The sequence below is a fragment of the Penaeus chinensis genome, chromosome 40, assembly GCF_019202785.1.
Source record: "Penaeus chinensis breed Huanghai No. 1 chromosome 40, ASM1920278v2, whole genome shotgun sequence".
Classification (NCBI taxonomy): domain Eukaryota; kingdom Metazoa; phylum Arthropoda; class Malacostraca; order Decapoda; family Penaeidae; genus Penaeus; species Penaeus chinensis.
The window spans coordinates 22674839-22688850 of record NC_061858.1 but is presented as its reverse complement, the minus strand read 5'-3'; the positions used below and the strand labels follow the sequence as shown (position 1 = coordinate 22688850).

Below are 14012 nucleotides of genomic sequence, written 5' to 3'. Positions count from 1 at the left end.
GTCTTTGGGACACTACTAATATTTGCTGCAGTAGATTAGCTTATTAACTCAATGCCTCCAGATGATGCATAGGTCACTTCATGGTTGACTTGGTTGTGGTTCTAAGTGATGTGCTATTCCTGTCTGGGCTGATGTGGTCACAGAGAATGGGTCATTCATGTCATTATACTATGATGCATGTATTACATTTTATGCTGTTCTTTATAAGGGTACCATGTAAAGAACACATATCCTGAGGCATCGCTTAAGGGAGAGCAGGGCTTGTTACGCTCTGTTTGGAAAAAAAAAAAAAAAAAAAGGCAACTCTAGGTTACATGATCAGTCTCTTCATGTCAACTACTCTTGACTGTTACAAGGTACTTTGCCAGTGTGACTATCTTGAAGTATAACACACAAAAGGGAAGTACTGAAGCCATTGGATGATTTGTGAAAATTAAAGAAACATTTTTGTCCCTCAATTAAACCACATTCCATCTTTTACACAGAGTGTAACACACCTGATTTATTGAAACACTAATTTACATAATCAGGCTACTACAGGTTATATCTAGCAACCTTAAATGAAGATCTTGCATCTCTGAATAAAAAACATTAAAATCATGTTCTGAATATCACTGATACAAAAAAAAATCTTATCACTTTGATGGTCCACCACAGATAGTGCAATGCACTAGCCGAGTCTGAAATAGGCTCAGGAAGCAAGCCTAGGTACCCACACATCCTCCCCCGAGTGGAGGCCAAGCACACCCCCAGGTTCACCCTGAGGCATTGGGTTAATCATCTGGTGAAATTAAGAATCACACAACATACAATTTGCAATTTAAACTGCTGCAGAACTAAAATAACTTAATATTTCAATTTGCTGGAAAGTACTACAGTGGAATGTTTTGTATGAATGACCTTGATACAACGTAGTACTTAATCTCTTTTATTTCACCATTGAGGAAAAAATACTTGATACTAATGCCATAAGTTCTGTTATTCATTTCAATGCATTACACCTAATCTATAATTTCTTTTAAAAAGGTCCATAATCTATTATGTATTATTTACAAAGATGCTCTACAATCAAAACTAGATAGGCTATGTAATGCACACCAAGGAAATAAATAATATATTTTTGTCAGACTATGAAAAGAATGGAAGAGCACACAAAAGATATTTATGTTACCATCCATATGAATATAAAAGCATTTTTTGTGTATAATAATGTAAAGATCTTAGTCTTTATAAATATCTAGAAAATTAGCTACATACTTTCATAGAACCTTGTGACATACCTCATCAATCAATATTCAGTAACATAACTATACCCAAAAAAAAATCATTATCCCTTATAATAACTAAACATAATTAAAATAACCTTACATGTGCACATATACATATATATATATAAAACTAATTAAACAAAGAGTTGCATGTTACAAAAAAAGTCCATATCTATCATCCCCGCTGAACTTGAATTTGGAACTTGCAGGCAGGAAGTTGTGTCACTTCAGCTGTTACCACACAGGTGACACCCAGGTTGGCAAGGCATCCACGCACAAGTCCACATGTGAAGGCAAGATACTATGGAAAGACAAAGAAAATTCAAAGTAACTTGGAATAACATTTCCTATGTCGTAACCCTAAAACAGTAACTGATGTATTATGTCCTTACAGGGAAAGGCTGGGTAGCATAATATATGTCCAAGGCTTAGGTGATGGAACTTTGCACACCCTGTCAGTAACAATTTGTTACTGATCCCTAAGATGTTGATGTCATTGCCTGAGCTTTTACAACACAATTGTCCTCATACAAGGAAATTCTTCTGAATATTACAAATTTCAAAAGCTTACCCTGGGGGCATACTGAAGATACTGCTTTCCTGTAGCCATGTGTGAGAGAAAACGGAATCGATTGTCATGAAGGACATAAACTCCCTGATGATTGGTTCGCAAGTTGTCAATTTGTTTCTTGTACACAGTTACCCATAAGTCTTTGCAGATATATTTCATTATGTCTAATTCATCTTTGTAGCGGCCAGATTCCCGTGTCAACCTGAAAGTAAAACTTAGATTACCTATTTGTAAATTATAAATTAACACTACTATCAAGGATAAAATCTGTACACAATCTTACTAATACTGTATTCTAATAATACATATTTCAAACAGAATATTTATATTTAATACAGTTGTGGTAGCCTGAGCAAATTAGGAATAATAGAATTCTAGTACTGTGTTTGGGTATTTTTTAAATTCAAAAAACATTACTGAGAAAGCAGATGAATGTGAAATAATGATATGATGAAAAAATTATAACCGTAAGTTGATATAACCCAAGACTAGTCCTTTAATTTGTTTTGCAATGCTCAAGCAATATGGATTTTAATACTAACACTAATATATAATAATCCCAGTCACAGGTCAATGAAATCCAGGAAGATGTTTAGATCATACCTAATTTATAAAATTAAAATTTGATTTCTCTTACCTTACCGATGCATCAGCCCTTACCTTTCTACTAATCGGTATCCAGTAGCAAAACCCATGTGCTCAAGCTTTGATACTGCTTCATCCTGTTGTGGCAGAGGCAAATAGTAAACTTAAAAGATTATAATTGTAATAGTATTACTGGATAAGGATAAGTCCAATATGCGAAGCTGAGCTTCGCCCGGGCTATGCCAATGAGGGGAGCCCGGCCTGTGTCGACTAATGTCGACTCGCTAACGTGTGTCAGCTGGTGCTGACTCGGCTTAATCCTTACCCGCCGTGGTGCCCAGCCACAGCAGTAACCTCCAGGCGACAATTGCAACTTTGCGAACCGCCGACCCCTCGGATGAGAGGCCGGCACGTTACCACTGTACTAGCCCGGAGGCTGACTGGCATTACCATCATTAACATTATTACCACTATTGAATTTCATTGAGAAAAGCTTATTATTCTCTCTTATTTTCATCACTCTGTTCTGCCAGCACTTATTCTCTCTGAGTCATCTTCCTTCTTTTACTTGTTCTTTCCAAAAATATTTTTTTGACACCCATATGCTCACAACCTCCCTCACTACTGCACTTGCCTCCCTCTTTTACTTGATCTGTCCCTCACCATACTATCCCCAAACACTGTGGATGACTTGGTGCTCATAATGTTATGTTATGACTGATGTCCACAATGGTCAGCAAAAAATTAAAGCATCTGAAATGGAGGTCAGTGTTCTAGTGTCTTTTCATACCATGAAAGGCAAAATGCTGTGCCATATGACATAATAACCAGGATCATATTACTACAGTATTTACACAATTACATATAAATGCCTTCCATTTCAAAGGAAGAAATTTACAAGATGGTTTTTTATATCAGCATGCAGAAATTTAACTGTGCTAACCACATTTATTTTCTAGGAAAAAATTACCTAAATGGAGTCAGGAATTTAGGACTAAGTGTTTATGAGATAAGTCATAATATAAATATTATGAAAGCAAACCATTATACTGATAGATGTCTGTGGTCTGATGTATTACCAAATATTACAAACAGATGTTAGTGATTGCAGTTTGTGTGCATGTTATCCCATAAATGAGGTATAGCAAACTTATGGTACAAACAACCAAGCTAGCACACAAAATGCAATAACTAGCAATCATAGTTTAATTTTGAAGTTGTAACCATAGTATTATTATAACAGAAAGTACAAACAAAACAATGACAAGCTGAAGAGCGAATAAACATATTTTTAGGAACTACATCTATACATGATATTTGGACTGAAGACACACACACGACAGATACCCACACCCACACACGCACACACACCCGCACGCACGCACACACGCACACACACACACGCATGCAAACACAAACACAAACACAAACACACACACACACACACACACATCAAGTATAACAAACTTATAGCACAAACAACCAAGCTGGCACAAGGGCATTTGGAAATGTTGGTACCTCTGCAGAAGGACCAAGCAAAATGTCTTCAAGGCCTTGACAATGGCAGTTTTACTCTTTGGAAGGGAAACCTTTTGTAATAGATATCTACACTGGATCATTGGGTTCAGTTGGCAGGACCATGTGTCCAACTGCCAGCTATACTGTGAAACTATATGGGACCTGTTACTTGCAAAATCCAGGATCACCAACTCAGACTATATAGGCACCTAGCTTGTTTCACTGTGGATGACCCTGCCCATCAGGTTACCTCTTTGAAAGACAATCCTGGGTGGAGGAGGCCTGTGGGACGACCTAAGAGGTCATGGCTTGGGCAGCTTAACCAGACCTGTTGCAAGGAGCTGGAGATGGAACGAGGGCCTGTGTGTGTGTGTGTGTGTGTGTGTGTGTGTGTGTGTGTGTGTGTGTGTGTGTGTGTGTGTGTGTGTGTGTGTGTGTGTGTGTGTGTGGTGTGTGTGGTGTGTGTGGTGTGTGTGGTGTGTGTGGTGTGTGTGGTGTGTGTGTGTGTGTAGTGTGTGTGGTGTGTGTGGTGTGTGTGGTGTGTGTGTGTGTGTGTGTGTGTGTGTGTGTGTGTGTGTGTGTGTGTGTGTGTGTGTGTGTGTGTGTGTATATATATAGACATGTTGCTTTCACTGACTAAAGGCCATGAATGATAGGATTACCCAATATTTCGTATCCTGTCATTTACAATTAAGACATGCTAAACACATCTAATACATTATGGGGATTATCATTTTTTTCCAATTCAATAGTCCATAGACAAAGGATCCCAAAATGTAGCCAGAAAGTGAAACTGTTCAAATTTGGAAAATGCTTTTAAGTAGCAAGTAGATAAAAAATTATCTGTATTTGTAAAAATCAGCAGATTAGACCAACATCATGCACTGTACAATGCTGGTTTTAGGTCAATCAACCACTATGTAGTTATATACTGTACATTGGAACACTATTTTGCTTGTCCAAAGTTATAACTGAAAGGGTGAAGCTACAGTATTTTTTTTTTTTTTTTTATTATTATTTTTTTTACAAAATGGAGTCATGGCTGTATCCATGAGGTTTAACTCAATGCCGCCAGGGGAAATGAATAAAAAATGGGGTCACAGGAGGGATAGGCTTCTCTCTCTCTCTCTCTCTTTTTTTTTTTTTTTTTTTTTTTTTTTAATAGAAAGTATTTGAAAGGGAGTTCAATGGGGAGATCTGAAAAATGGAGGTCTTCTTATGTGGGTGAGAGGAAGAGGTAGGTGTGGGAGAGGATGTGGTAGGAGAATACATGGTGAAACATTTAGATGGTCTGATGTGATGGGGAAGTGCTAGAAATTGGATTGTCTGGATTTAGAATGGCAAAAGAATTTGCCAGGGAGAGGGAGGGGGCAAAATTAGGCACATTAGAAATGGGAAGAAGAGAAAATGGATGGAGAAACATCCTGGGGAGAAGGGGGAGATTTGATAGCACTGGAGTTGAGAGCAAGAGAAAAATCTCATCAGCATGCTTCTCGCCTGGCTTTGTGTAAAGTAAGGCCAAGTTTGAATCTGAGGATTGCTACCTTAGACTCAAAATTTGAGGTAGGGCAGCCCCTATAAAATACATTATGTGAGCCATTGCAAATGGCACATATGTGACTGCAGAGGACAGATTCGACGATCATGGCCTGGTTGGAAACAGAGATTCATCAGGCTGTAGAGTGGGGGGGGGGTGCTTAGCAAAGTGGCCTTGATGCCAAAATTTTGACATTGATGAGTGAGGGGTTGTTAGGGTCAGACAAGGCAAGACTCTCCTCCAATATTAACTTTATGGGGGAGGTCATGTCTACAGGAGATAATTTTGCAAATATTGGTGTAGGACTTATGGTGGCCTCTGAGGGGAATAGTGAAGCACAGTACTCAAAGTGCATCAAAGTCAATGAGGCAGGTTGGCAGGTAATTTTCACAGTTTGACCAGTCCTTGTCATAGACAAGCCAATCAGCCGAGGAGGTGGAAACAGATCCGGTACAAATATCAAGGGAGGAGTGAGGCTGGGCAGGACTAGGATTGCCAGTGAGGTCAGTCAGGGGAGACAATGCAAATGTGCGTGGGACTCAGACATAACTGTGGCAAGGCAGGAACGATCAGGGCAGCTGTGGAAGAAAATTTTGCCTACTTATTTTTGCAGACGTTGTTGAAAGAAGGGGTAATGTCAGGGTAAGGGGCTGTAGGGGAATCACAAAAAAAATAGATGGTAGGTGGAGGGAGTGGTGTTGAGTGAGGTAGTACTGCAAGGAAGTGGACAATAAGGATAAAGAGTAGTAATTAGGGAGGAGGGGTTTGAAAATGAAGAAGACTTTGGAGAAGGAGATAGGGTGGAGGAAGTTGGGAGATAGGAAAGAATATTTTCTAAAGTTTGGGTAATGACCTGGGTGGGTGTCTTTGAATGGACTGAGCTGAAAACAGGTACTGAGGAAGGAGTCGTAATAACATCATTCAAAGTAATTATCAAAAGAAAACCATGGGTAACAAAATGTAACTTGTTATTATTATTGCACCAAGTTAATGACTACCTAGAGAGAGTCTGTGCAAGGAAAACAACCTATTACCATCTGGATAAAGCAAATCAAATAAGAATTACAGACACTGGAAAATAGTAGAATGCTAAAAATGCTAATGCAGAAAAAAAGAAAATAACATTGCATGGGGGAGGCATGGCGTCTTGTCACCACACACGAGTGCTCACAAGCTTCTGGCCTACAAGCCACACACCTGGCAGACTAGCCGCTCAAGTAGGCTAAGCCTAATGCCTGTATTCTGGGCCATGTGTGGGCAGTGAAGCATTCAGATCCAAGGGGTAATAGCAATACACAAAATATATATATATTTCTGAAAACCAAGGAAGAGGATGAATGGGTGAGATTGGTTGCACCAGTGATTGAAACACCTGTGGAGCCATCTAATAATAAGGACAGAGCATGTGCTGGTACCTTATTTGATACAAAATTGCCTGGTAGGTATACAAGCTTTATTGTGCTAGAACAGAATATACTTAGCAGAGATTCATTAGCCTATATTCAAGTACAAACAGCAAAGATTCAAACTAAACTCACTATTTGATGGCATACCTGCACATGCCATCCCTGGTGGCATCAGGTTAGGATTACTAAAATACTATTATTGTGTCTTATGATACCATGTTTGGCAGCTAGGTTTCAACACCAACACCACCATCATTTTGTTATCTATTCAATGTAAGTGGTAAACAATGTTTGAAATTCTTTTTTATATTTCTTTTGCCTTTCTATGAACATTTTTCATTCATTTATATTGATGTTCTGAAAGATGGCAGTTAATTCAATGTAGTTAATTCAAACAAAAAATACACCTATTTTATTTCTAGTTTGTGTGCAATGTCCTCAGTTATGTCAGTCTACACCAAATAACAATATGTCCTTTAACCAGATCACTATGAATTTATGTAATGTCTCCTGTAGGTTTTTGTGAATTTTGTTGCATACAGATGGCTCCACATGTTATCAGCCAACACGGAGTCAATCAGGAGGCTCTAGTGACCACTCCTGAATTCCCCATTCCTTAAAAGTTGCTGGAAAATGTGTTTTTCCTTCTAATACAATTGATATTGATATTGTAAACAGGTGAGATAGGTAGGAATAATAACTGACTCCTTGGTGACTAAGCACTTGTAGAGACATCTATGTGTAAATACAATAAATGAACTTATATTACATTGGGCATGGCATGTATTCTTGCCATCCATGCCGATTGGGTTAATCTTCTCCTGCAACTCCAAAGCCTGATTTGCCACAGGCACCCCTAGATATGAGATACTGCTTCCCACACTAGGGAGATGGTAACACAATAACCAAAAGTTTGCAAAATTTTAAAACATCAAAATAATTTGAAATATCTCAAAGTATACACGAATGCCTGTGTCCATTACTATACATCTGCTGTGATTTTGCTTCATAAAATATGATTTGAACATCCTTAACACTCAAGCAGCAAAAGAGAAATGACAAATTCAATAATTTCCCTAACACATTTGTACTACTAATACTAATGAAACTGGCTGTAATGAAGAGACTACTTTTTTTTTGTCTTGTCTTGTCTTGTTTTACCCCACATTTTCGCTGGTATACTTCACATACTTCCTGATTAGTGGGGCAATTAAAATAAGTAAAACTACTTGATAGTATGGATCATAAGCAACCAGTTTCATTACTTTTGGCAATGCAGACCTTGTGGTAAGATTTACAGATCTCTCCTCAAAAAGACAGATAAACACTAACACAGAAGTATTCTACTGCTGTTGGCACAAATGCCAAGCAGGTTATTATCACATTTTGATAATTATACTTAGCAAATAATATGACGAACACTTACTGTTTCTGCTACTTAGACCCTCACAAGTGCATAACAACTAATTATTTTGGTTTATTGTGGAAAGGCTCAGTGAATATCTTCAAAACCTTGTAGTAAATCTAGAAGATTCAGTCATTTACATTTTGACACATATATTGCAAGCAATATATGTGTCATTATGATTTACCATTACTATTATCTATTGTAAAGCTATGTCCATAAGGTCTCCAAATTGTAAGAATTTTAGTATGACTAGTTTACATATAAGTCAATTCTAAGACTTTTCTTGAGCAACAACATTTTGTATACAAATGATAAATGCATCACATTACTGTTGTGGCTTACACACCTTTAGTGCTCCAGCAAAGGCTGGCAAACCCCAACCATATATATTCTGGCAGGACATAATTTAGAATGGTTCCATGATCAAACTAACTCAAATTTACAATTTTCACAAAGTCTAATATAAAAGTCACATAAAAAACATGTAACAACACTATTAGGTGCAAAAAAAATAGTCTATGCAAAGTAAAGTGAACCCACAGTTGTTTATGAAGTAATGTGCACTGGCAATAGTACAAGACAAAGCTTGGTATAAGACCAAACTCTATCTCCCAAGAAAGACATTTTGAGGAGTATTTGAATCTTTGCTGTTTGTACTTGAATACAGGCTAATGAATCTCTGCTAAATATATAGTTCTAGCACAATAAAGCTTGTATACCTACCAGGCAATTTTGCATCAAATAAGGTACCAGCACATGCTCTATCCTTAAATAATATGAACAATAGAAGTCTGTCTTTTGTGTAATGTGGAGACTGTGCTTGTCACTTCACATTGCACTAATATGCTGCTGGATTTAACACAGTAAGTTTCAAATGGATCCTCATAAAACATAGCAAATGTAGCCTAACTAGGAGAAAAAGTATTAAAGCTTTTGGGAGGACTCCACTCATCACACACTAACAGCCATTTTATTTTAAAAAGGTAAGGGCCTCTTTCCTTGTTTAAGATGCTGTTGAGAAGGATGGTATTCCAGTATGCTACTTTCACTGTCCCTCACCCTTAATCCTCTAATAAAGCATGAGCTTTGTTGGAATGTGGGTTTAGCAATGGGAAAGGGTATTATATTTCTTTAGAATTCTGTATATCTTGTAACTAATTGTAAAATGCATGGCATGTATGTACATGACATGTACATACATACATACATTATGTTATCTTACTTTGTAGTTACTAATGTCAATAACATAGTTATAAATATGACTATAATAAAATTACACCACTGACATTCATAGCATTAGTAAAAAAGTGAAATCAGGAAAGGTCACAAAGGCTACTAATTGACTCCGTTGTGGCCAAGCACTAGCAGAGCCATCTATGTGTAGAGACATTTCACCAAAAAAAGATTACATGAGCACAACATTTTCCTGGCAGCATTGAGTTAATAAACATACCTTGTGTTCCAACTACATCCATTTGAAACTGGATATGGTTTGTGCAAGAAGTCATTAAACCATAAGTTAATAATCATAAACTTGAGAACAGGTGGTAGAGATTTATTAGCCTTGACCTGCATAATGTAAGCAAGGGAGCCATCGTAAGGCTGATTGTCCAATGTAAACATGTCACATTCATGCACATTTCAATATAATTTTTTTTCTCCATATTTGTGCCCAAACTTTATTGTACCATGTATTGTATAATGTTCAGTGAAAGTTTAGTTTAATATTATTAATCAAGAAAGATTACACAAATTATAAGATAAATAATTTTTTTTTTTTTAACATTCTGTCAGGACTGCCAACTGCTCAGGGAAAGGGGAGCATCCAAGATATCTGCTTTAGAATGTGGAAATATTACGGTACATTCATAATGGTAACACTTCTGGGTAGAGTTTATAGAGCTTTGATATTATAGCTGAAAGTCCTCTACTCAAACCAACAACCTTAGGGGATACTGTGGGGAACTGGGGGTTTTGTGGAGAGTTAATATAGGTAAATTAGCTCAAAACAGGAATGTTTTTTTTTTTTAAGTAGAGAATGGAAAATAGAAAATTTGAGTCAAGAATATTTGATCTGGGTTTGTGTGAAGGAATGAATGAATGAACCCCATCAAAAACATACAAATTACCCCAATAAAGAAGAAGAAAAACAAATATATATCTACCCTTCCCAATCTTACGGCTTCACTCACAGATCCCCTTCTGATTGCCCCTTCTTCCTAGCTGGCACGGTCCTTCAGTATACCTTAATTGGAAAAGTTCCAAGTAATTCTTTACATTATGAACTAAGTCCCAACTCCATAACAACTCCACGACTGCTGGAAGGGTAGATAGGGGGGTCAATCCCCAGCAAATATTATTTCCACCTCCCAAGCACCAACTGGACTTTTTGCACTCTTTTTCTTTTACTTGTGGCATTGCTGTTCATGTCTGCTGATTATTTCTTGTACCGACAACTGCAACATTGTCATCTACAAGAATATCATCTTTATTTTGTCCTAGATTGTGTGACCATACTGTCAGGATTTTCCAAACTATTTTAAAACCTTCACTTTCAGATTTAAAATATATTTGATTCCTAATAAGCGGTGCATATACAGAACAATGCAATTCCTCTAATAAATATAAAATGTCTACCAACACCACCAAGTTGACCAGAAATACAACTTTTCTGTCAGAGTCTGTTTCCTGCAACTGTCAAATGGAAAGTGGCCGTGGCACAGCAATGACCACAGCCCCTCCTATTCCTAAAAACACCAAAGTCACACAAGAATCCTCAATCACGTACTTCCGCTAGTTTTTCGCCTCCCTGGAACATATAGGAGACTGCTTCCATGTGAATGAAGTCGAACATCGCCTCCTCTGCCATCGCGAAGGCGCCGTCGCCTCCCCCGTGTGGCCGGGCGCTTACAGCCCGACGGCGGCGCTCGGCCAGGCTCCGGTGGGCCCTCGAAGGCTTCTATTCGGGGGCGTCGTGGGGCCAGTGTAGCTCAGAAAGGGAATCTGTAAATTACATGTGTGTGTGTGAATTTGTGTGTGTGTGTGTGTGTGTGTGTGTGTGTGTACACATATACATATAACATTTTAGTACGAATCCGATTAGAATGGACGGTTGTTGCTTTTTTTTTTTTTTTATGAAATACATGTAAATTGCATGGAATGTTGTCAGTTTGCAGATCCGAGGAAAGTCATAAACAATGTGGTTTTATTCAATTTTTACTCATTGTTTCTATTCAATGTGGATAGCAATCACTGAGTTAGTGATAGACGTCCTGTGCTTTAACATTTATTGCAATTTCACTGATATAAACAGTCCAAATTACTGAGAGCTCTCATTTATTCTGCAGTAAATTACTTAGGTTACACTAGGATTATAATTATTTGATATACAAAAGAATAATCATTATGGCTAAATAAACAAAATATTTCCAGTCTGATAGTCGAAGAAAAAAGTAGTGGAATAAGTAACACATACTTTTAGTCTTCGGAAAAATAATTAAATAAAATATATTATGGTCGATCTAAAGTTAAAATTAATCTAAAAGGAGAACGCTCTGCATGGCCACTATTAACATCCTTTTAACATTGCACAGGGACGGGATTCTCAGAAAAGTCCTCGCTATTTGACATTTCACAGCAGATCGAGACCAATTCAACTAAACGGATGCAAATGGAATAATTCGCAGACGCACGACCTTGATAACAGAACACCAAACGTACCTTTGATTGACATATAAGAACGTCTCTTGGGAATTGCACGGGCTATATAACTTGTAATTTGATGACATTAACCTAGAATAAGTGATTAATATCGTCGTTATCCAATATCAATATCTTTAGGACCATCAAATGCTAACAAATAAAACCACACTCCCATCCCGACGACCTTGGTAACAGGGAAGTTAAACGTATATGCATCACATATCACACAGCATCTGTCTCTAACACCCATTACTATTAACCCGAGATCATAACCCACTATTAAATCAACCCCATTATAAACTAATCAAGAGAGTCTATCAGTCTGTATGTGTATGTCTGTGTGCGTGTCTGAGTTGTTTATGGGTTAATGTGTGTGCCGTTTATATGTTCGTATACTTACGTTCGTGTGAGTATATCCGTGTGTGTCAATGTGTACACGTACTGTACGTTTGTATGCCCGTGTGTGTGTGTGTGTGTGTGTGTGTGTATGTGAGTGTGTGTGCGCGTAGCGGCGGCCTCGAGACGGCCGTGTTGTTAGTGTAAGCGACGGACACTACACTCATCCTACACACACAGTGACTCATCCTGATTCATCCCTGAGTCGTCCCCGAGACAGGTGAGTGAGTGTTCCTTCGTGAGCACCAGACGACCTCAAAGCCTGCTGCTCCTGCGCCACTCGGCCCTCGGCCCTGCGGCTCGAGGACGACCTCAGAGCGTGGAAGAGGCTGGTCGTGGCCTCAAGGATGGACGCGGGGCTGGCACTGGGCATGATAATTGTGCTGGCGAGGCCAAATATAAGGCTAAGAGCAGTGTGAGGATAGGAGCAGTGTGAGGGCTGGCGGGGGATATAAGTGTGAAGGGGGGAGCAAGGGCGTGAGGTTGGAAGTATAAGTCGAAAAGTGGAAAGAAATGGAGACAGAAATGGAAATGGGGAGATGGACGCTTTTATCGCTCGTTTATGTGATGAGGCTGGAATGTTTCTTGTATGCTTTGGAGATTCCCGGTTTTTAGGTTTTGGCAAGAAATTTTGAATCAGTCTTTGGAAAAGGGCCAAGTTTCGGTATATTTGATGTGATATATTTCCTGGGCTGTATAAGTTGAGGCTGTCATTTATATTTTATACTTGGTGTCGGCCTACAACTGTGTATAAAAGGAAAGTAGAAGAAAGTAGGTAATTCCCTTTTAGTCATTAAAAAAGGGCTATAGTTACAGTTTTTTATATGAATGTTTTATGTATTTGTAGCCAAATGGGAGTTTTAATTAATTGTTATGGAAACAAAATTGATGCAAATTTGAAAATGTTATTTATTAAGCCCAGAATGAGCATGGAGGGGGAAGCTATTTATTTATTTATAAGATTTATGCTTTGATGACAAAGGAATATTTTACATTATATGACTAAATCTTTCCTTCTTTATTTATTGTGTCAGTGTTTTATGACATATGTAGTCTTTTCAGCTATTTAATGAGCATCTGCAATTTATGTTTAAGTACCATGATGATAGCATTGTTAAACATCATTTGACTAATAACTGGAATTCTTTTGAGATGATTAATTGCTTGGCACTGCTCTATTTGTAAATTCTGTCTTTCCTTTTATGATTAGTATTTTAGAAAGCGTAATAAGTTGTTATCCTTGACATTTTGTTTTATCATGTTTCAATAAAGTATTTTATGAGGAATGTTTTATGAACAGTAAATACTGTGATTTTCTCAGCATTTCTATGACTTCATAATTCATCATTATCACACGAAACAAAATTGTTGCATGCAATGAAAACCTTTCTTTCCACTATCTTTACCAAGAGATTATGAAGGAAATATTAAATGACAGAATGCCTGTAGAATTGTTTTACTTCTTTGAATACCAGTTTCTTAAAGCTGTAATTAATTTCTCACTCCCACTCCCACTCTCTCTACCCCCTCTCTCTTTATCTCTATCTCTATCTCTATCTCTATCTCTATCTCTATCTCTATCTCTCTCTCTATCTCTATCTCTATCTCTATCTCTCTCTCT

At 37.8% G+C, this 14012-nt stretch overlaps 2 protein-coding genes across 3 annotated transcripts in view; one reads left to right on the top strand and one right to left on the bottom strand.

Moving 5' to 3' along the window:
- Positions 1-471: 471 nt before the first annotated feature.
- Positions 472-11296, bottom strand: LOC125047046 (trafficking protein particle complex subunit 6b-like). The gene is made up of 4 exons (XM_047645089.1): positions 11082-11296; positions 2500-2561; positions 1840-2041; positions 472-1569 (listed from the first exon to the last, which is right to left on the bottom strand). Exons 1-4 carry the CDS (start codon positions 11160-11162, stop codon positions 1444-1446), a joined length of 471 nt encoding a protein of 156 aa, XP_047501045.1. The 5' UTR covers positions 11163-11296; the 3' UTR covers positions 472-1443.
- Positions 11297-12469: 1173 nt separating this feature from the next.
- LOC125047045 (dual specificity mitogen-activated protein kinase kinase 6-like) overlaps positions 12470-14012 on the top strand; it is a 27276-nt gene continuing 25733 nt past the window's right edge. The window contains exon 1 of one of the 2 annotated variants that reach the window (XM_047645087.1): positions 12470-12611. The gene's annotated coding sequence lies outside the window, so the exon portion shown is untranslated. The other variant, XM_047645088.1, reaches the window with a different exon arrangement.